Source organism: Gekko japonicus, unplaced genomic scaffold (assembly GCF_001447785.1).
Source record: "Gekko japonicus isolate JY-2015 unplaced genomic scaffold, Gekko_japonicus_V1.1 scaffold1966, whole genome shotgun sequence".
NCBI classification, from domain to species: Eukaryota; Metazoa; Chordata; class Lepidosauria; order Squamata; family Gekkonidae; genus Gekko; species Gekko japonicus.
In genome coordinates, this window is record NW_015164249.1 from 242,996 (window position 1) to 250,245 (window position 7,250).

The window sequence follows — 7,250 nt, forward strand, 5'->3', positions numbered from 1 at the left end:
AGTCAGCTGCCGTCGACCATCCCGAAAGTCCAGGACCTGCAGTCCCTGGAGGGGAGACGAAAGAGGTAAGCAAGAATTACTCAAGCCAAATAAAGAAAAGTTAATGGTGACCTTGGGAATCTTAACCATGACCCCTACATAACAGGCAACAAGCAGAGATACCTTTTGACTGTGAGGTTTTTCCTCCTCTGAGGTCTCGTAAAGTTGAGATTACTTGATGCCAGGGCTCTTTTTGTAGAAAAAGCCCAGCAGGAACTCATTAGCATAATAGGCCAAACCCAACACCAGAAACTCATTAGCATATTAGGCCACGCCCCTGCCAGCACAGCTCATTAGCACATTAGGCCGCACCCCCATGTTACCAGAAGTGTGGTCATCCAGCCACACCCACCTTTTGCTTCTTATTCTGTTTACCTTGTTTGTTGTCAAAACCCAGGGCCTTTTTTTTTGTAGCAGGGACTCCTTTGCATGTTAGGCCACACACCCCTACTGTAGCCAATCCTAATGGGTTTCTGCCGTTGGGTGTGGCCTATTATGCTAATGAGTTCCTGCTGGGCGTGGCCAACTTAGGAGCCAGCCGGAACTCCGTTCCTGTGCGTTCCTGCCCAAAGATAGCCCTGGTTGATGCTGTAACCCCACTTGTGGCCACGTCCTCTTGTGACACAGTAATAATTTGTCATCCTGTTCCTGCTCTAACCATGCCAGAATATGGGTGTCTATGCACATTTTAGAAGCATGTCTGAATGCACGTCTAATTGAACGGAAATGGAGTGTGGGCAGATAGCATTCTCAGTTGGACGTGTGTTCAGGAGCCTTTCGAAATGTGTATTCCATTTACCCATGGTTCTCGATACATGCATGTTGGAAGCCTGCATCTGTGCACTGATTTATTGATCTGGAATGGGCTGAGAGGGTATGTATATATATGAACACTCTGTTAATGCATGTGTCCAGGTTGGTTTACTGCTGTGCTATTTGGGTTCTGCTGCTTCAGTGAGTAGACCACAAACCACACATAAATGGTACCCATATAGTACTAGTTACCAAGTCACTTTCCCCAAACACGTAGAGAATGTTCTTGCTAGCCCTGGGCCCTGATAGGGTTTTGGTTGCGACTTGATGGCCTTTTCCACCACCTCTGCCTGAAACTTTGGAAAGCTGCTGCTTTGATGGGCCAGTGGGGTGACTCAGTAGACGGCCGCCCCATGTGTTCTTCACATATCCATTTTATTGCTCAGGTAGGGGCTGCGTGCTGTCACGGAAACCTGCATGAACCAGATGGCGGTATGTTCTCACCAACCAAGAATGGAAATGAATCAGCCCCAGCTACTCCAGCATTTCCATTGTCGGCAGAGACTCCGTATGGTGAGTGAGATGGGAAGGGGAGAAATTTGTATTGGTGGCTCTTTCTTTCTTTCTTTCTTTCTTTCTTTCTTTCTTTCTTTCTTTCTTTCTTTCTTTCTTTCTTTCTTTCTTTCTCTCTCTCTCTCTCTCTCTCTCTCTCTCTCTCTCTCTCTCTCTTTCTTTCTCTCTTTCTCTCTCTCTCTCTCTCTCTCTCCCCCTCCCTCCCTCTCTCCCCTTCCCTCTCCTTTCTTCCTTCCAACTAGTATCCCGCCCTACCCCAGGAATGGGCTCAGCGCGGCTGACAACATAACAAAAACAATAAAAACCCAAGATATAAAAACAGTGAAACAATCAAGCGATTAAAACAAGATGGCATTAAACACGAGTCATCCAACGTTTCATGTGACATTTCAACAGGTAATGGTAGATGGCCTGATTTATAACAGTTTTTAATCAGAGGGTGGGAGGTACCTAAAATACAGGGGCCCATAGATGACAGACAGTGTCTAGAAGGCACTGGGCAGGCACCAAAGGCAGAGGAGGCCGAGTTGGTTTAACATCCTCTGCCTCACCCAAAGGCCTGGCGGAACAGCTCCATCCTACAGGCCCTGCGGAACTGTGTCCCCGATCTCGGGTAGGAGCAGGGCCGGCTCCAGTTTATTTTGCACCCTAGGCGAGGATCCCTTATCCCCCCCCCCCCCCCGCGCCCCCCCAATTTTACAAAAATAAATGCATTTTAGGAAGAATAAAAAACACAAATAATCAAGAAACTCCCAGAGTATGGGGCCGGGTGCAGTTTGGTGCCCCTAAGGGCCATCCCGCTCTAGGCGATCGCCTAGTTCGCCTAGTGAGTGAGCCGGCCCTGGGTAGGAGCATGTTCCACGAGGCCAGGGCCGAAAAAGCTCTGGCCCTGGTTGAGGCTAAGCGGATGTCTCTTGGGCCGGGGATTACCAGGAGGTGTTGATCTACGGAGCGCAAGGCTCTCCGGGGCACACATGGGGAGAGGCAGTCCCGCAGATATGCTGGTCCCAGGCCGTGTGGGGCTTTAAACGTCAGCATCATAACCTTGAATCAGATTCAATATTCAATTGGCAGCCAGTGCAGTCAGCGAAGCACTGGCTAGATGTGCGCTCACAGAGGCATCGCTGCCAGCAGACACACCGCTGCATTCTGCACTAGGTGCAGTTTCTATTGGGTGTTGTAAATAAGAAGCGGGAGACTGACCGGTTATGAAGTGCACAGAGAGTTTATATAGTTATAAAGGTGAATATATACAGAGATATATACAGGCTATCGTACAGCATGTCGTGCCTTAGTTTATGAGAACTAAGTCCGCCTCAGCTTACTACGCTGATAGCTATTATGCTAAACCCCAGCCAATCTCTAACAGGGTGATGCAATCACTAACTCTAACAAGCCCTGAAGAGTAACACCTGCTAGAAAACACCTGGCTGTAATTACATCATTACTAGCGTGACAGCTAGGTCTGACAAACAGATCAAACTGATCTATAGTAACTGCTTGCTACCTCTATCACTCTGACATATATCTCAATAGTTTCCGGATCAGGTAGTTCCACATAGAGCAATGTTAATGTTAATAGCAAAAAAAGGGTTCATTTCCTTTCCTCCTTTTACAGTGAAAACTCCCCTGCATTTCCAGCAACTGAATCCGTCTGGCAGTCAGAGCTGCGTCTCGTCAGAGATGTATAGGACTACTCATGGTAAGTGCTTTTGTTAGAGCAAAATACAGCCAAAGGTAAAAGGCCTCATTTTGTAGGTTTCATTATACACTGTCTTCATTAAATGCTAAAAAAAATGGCATCACTAACCTTTGTCAGCTCACGAATAGAGAATTTACATCCCCTTGCAGCTTAATTTGACCGGAATCCCCAGAGGCATGACTTTCTTTCCAACTTCAGCTTCCCAGGTTGCATCAGGAAAGGGAACTTTCTAGATCAGGGTTTCTCTCTTCCCCCCCTCCCCCCCAGTTTTTTGTTTGTTTTGGTAGGCTGCAGTAGAAAGAAAATCCTTGGGTGGACACAAATGTACCTAACAGTATCAGTGTGGCCCTTTTCAAACATCAAAAGCCAATTCAGAAGGGTGAGCTGGGGATGGTGGGTAGGTGTTTAACCCATTCCTTGCCATTGTTAACACACGCACACACACACCAGCTACCAGCTCCCCCCACTGTGAGATACACATAGGAGGGGGAAGTGATTGTGCGTGGGGACTGGGCAGGAAGCCATCTTGATTGTTCTTCCAGAAGCATCTTTTGCTAAAGAGTGCTGCTGCGGCCATGTTACGTATATCTACGTGTAACATTTAGTTTGCGCCTCAGAAATCCTGGCGTGCGCTTGGAACATTTACCCAGTGACCTTTTTTTTGGATTCTAGTTTATAAACTTCCCTGTGGGGGAAAAAAACTGCCTATAATAGTATGAAAAAATGGTGTTCGAAGTAGTAAATATAGTGCGGAGCTTGCGGAATAGGAAACCGTGTGTGTAAAGTGCCGGTAAGTCACAGTGGACTAACAGCTACCCTGTAGGTTTTCCAAGACAAAAGATGAACGGAGGTGGTCTGCCATGGCCTGCCTCTGCAAAGCAACCTTGGACTTCCTTGGTGATCTGCCATCCAAGTACTAACCAGGACTTCCTTAGTTGTCTCCCATCTGAGTACTAGAATCATAGAACCACCGAGCTGGAAGGGGCCCTAAAGGCCATCTAGTCCAGCCCCCTGCTCAATGCAGGACCAGCCTAGAACATCCCTGACAAGGGTTTGTTCAGCCACTGCCTAAAGATGGCCAATGAGGGGGAGCCCACCCCCTCCCCAGGCAGCCGATTCCACTGTTGCACAACTCTGACTGTAAAAATGTTTTTCCTGCTATCCAGCCCTTCATTTAAACCCATTCTTACGACGCAATGTTCCCTCTAAGCTGTGGAGTCTTGTGAGCAAAAATTCTATTTTGTGAGTTAACTGGCATTAAAGTTGCGAGCGAACGATTTGGCTGCTGCATAAATCAGTTTGCTCCAGAGCCGTCCTTCCTGAGCTGGAGGCTAAAATGTGAAAATGTGTGAGCCGGAGGCTAAAAAGCTGTGAGCTGGCTCACGCTAACTCAGCTTAGAGGGAACACTGCTTACGGGTCCTCTCCCCTGCTGCCTACAGGAACAGCTCCCTGCCCTCCTCTAAGGGACGGCCCTTCGAAGACTCCAAGAGGGCAATCCTGTCCCCCTTCCGCCTCCTCTTCTCCAGACTGAACATTCCCAAGTCCCTCAGCCTCTCCTCATAGGGCTTGGCCTAATTAGGGCTGACCCTGCTTAGCTCCCGGGATCTGATGTGATCAGGGTAGCCCGGTCCAGCATAGGAAACGTATAGGAAAACGTTAAAGGATTGATCAGGGTAGCCCGGTCCAGCGTAGGAAACGTATAGGAAAACGTTAAAGGATCAGGTGGTATCATCCAGTTCCGCTAGAGATAAAGGATAGACAGTCCCTGGCACTAGGCGTGACTCCCTGTTGACTTGACCATGGTAGAGACAATTCCATTAGCGAATGTTCCACTGCTCACCCTAGAATCGGCGAGCCATCTGGAAGAGAGGACACTCGTGTAAAAAAGAGAGGGCATCGTTGGCATGGGTTGCCATAGCGGAAGGCCTGAGCCTTCCTTATTTAGTCTGCTGATTTAATAAATCATCGTCTTGGCCGGAGCCCATAGCGGCCCACCCTTAAACCGTCTGTTTATAATAAACATATAAGCAAAAGAGGGTTTTTGTTTTTTTTAACAAACCAAAAGAAAAAGAGAGAACAAGCAAGGATGTCTTGTATATTGGCAAAATTGGATGGTTTGGGTACCTTGAGAGCGAGTGGTGATAAGGGGCAGGTAAATACAGAGAGGCTTCACGCCCATGCCAGCAGCACAGGCCTCCACCTGGGGATTTTCCATCATATTGCGTGTATTTGCAGAACTTATCGAGTATTTTCCTTACTCACTGATAAACGAGAGGCCATCTGGCTGTTCTCTTGCTTCTGAGCAGATGCTGCCGTCAGATATTTTCCCCTGCGTTCGTGGAATTTTAATAAGTGCATGGAAGGAAACTCTCTAGGAAGGGAGGAACTGTAGATTTTTTTTTTTAATTACTCTGTGTATGCACTAATTTCTTAAATTTCTTTTGTGAGCTTGGTTTCTCTACCTGCTCTATCCCATGCATAATCTTATAAACCTTGATCATGTCACCCCTCACCGATCATGTTTTTTCCACCTTTTGCTGTTGGTTGCCAGATGGAACCTCCAAGGTGAAAGAGACCGTGTCCTGCCAGTCCACTTAGCTAAGTCAGAACTCTTCCTCTCACCTAAAGAGACTTCTGCCAATGGACAAAGCTCCTTAGGCTGGTAAAGGTAAAGGTTCCCTTGCTCGAAAGCCAGTCGAGTCCGACTCTAGGGTTGCGGTGCTCATCTCCATTTCAAAGCCGAAGAGCCAGCGCTGTCCGAAGACGTTTCCGTGGTTATGTGGCCGGCATAACTAAACACCAAGGTGCACGGAACGCTGTTCCCTTCCCACCGAAGTGGTACCTATTTATCTACTTGCAATTTCTTGCTTTCGAACGGCTAGGTTGTCAGGAGCTGGAACTAGAGACGGGAGCTCACTCCGTCATGCGGCACACTCGGGTCTCGAACTGCTGAACTACCGACCTTCCACAGCCTGCAGTTCAGCATCTTAACCACTTGAGCCACCGCAGCTCCTTAGACTGGAGGAAGGCTTAAAATATGGCCGAGTGCCGTTGCGGGGCCCGAGCCAATAATCTGTCGCGTTAAGTCAAGTGAAAATGTTTATGATACACAGCGATGCACAGAGTCCAATACTCATATTTCAAAATCACAAAAATGCCCATTTGAAAAATTCCAAATGACAAACAGATCTTAAAAGTCCCGAAAGAATTCAAAGAGCGCCAGTAAAGTCTGATTAGTTGAATCCAGTGTGCCAAATATTTATCGGGAGCCAACCTCACCAGTTTATGTAAGTGCTTAGCATGGTGTTACATGCAGTCAAGCAAATGCACTGACGGTTCTACTAGAAGACCAGTGTGATAATAAATAATAACAAAAGTGGTCTGTAATTGCTGGGTGGCTCAAGTGGTTAAGGCGCTGAACTGCAGGCTGTGGAAGGTCGGTAGTTCAGCAGTTCGAGACCCGAGTTGCTGCATGACGGAGTGAGCTCCCGTCTCTAGTTCCAGCTCCTGCCAACCTAGCAGTTCGAAAGCAAGAAATTGCAAGTAGATAAATAGGTACCACTTCGGTGGGAAGGTAACAGCGTTCCGTGCGCCTTGGTGTTTAGCCATGCCGACCACATGAACACGGAAACATCTTCGGACAGTGCTGGTTCTTCATCTTTGAAATGGAGATGAGCACCGCAACCCTAGAGTCGGACTCGACTGCCTTTCGAGCAAGGGAACCTTTACCTTTTTATAGCAATTAGAGTGTCACGCCTGGAATATGAGCCAGCTGGTCAGTCGTGTTGGTCTGAAGCAGTGGAACAAATTTAGAGTCCAGTGGGGGCACCTTTAAGACCAACGAAGTTTTACTAAAGGTATGACCTTTCATGTGCGCGCACTCTTTTTCAGATAAAGTGTGCCTGGCACACGAAAGCTCATGCCTTGAATAAAACTTTGTTGTTCTTAAAGGTGCCGCTGGACTCTAAGCCTGGATTAATGGAGACTCATGTTTGAATCCCGGTTCTGCCATTGATATCTATCTTGTGATGGCAATCAAAATTATGCTGCTGTATTGGCTAGAGCAGGGGTGTCGAACTCATTTGTTATGAGGGCCGGATCTGACATAAATGAGACCTCTGTTGGGCCGGGCCACGTGTGTCATTAAATGTAATGCCAGGTAGCGGAGATATAAACTTTATA

At 47.5% G+C, this 7,250-nt stretch overlaps 1 protein-coding gene across 1 annotated transcript in view; it reads left to right on the top strand.

The window, feature by feature from the left end:
* Positions 1–7,250, top strand: part of TNS3 (tensin 3) — a gene marked incomplete at its 3' end in the record, with an annotated part of 182,765 nt that overhangs the window by 91,757 nt on the left and 83,758 nt on the right. The window contains exons 10-12 of the mRNA XM_015408650.1: positions 7–65; positions 1,239–1,365; positions 2,984–3,067. Coding sequence (XP_015264136.1) covers positions 7–65; positions 1,239–1,365; positions 2,984–3,067 — 270 coding nt within the window. The remainder of the gene's footprint in view (positions 1–6; positions 66–1,238; positions 1,366–2,983; positions 3,068–7,250) is intronic.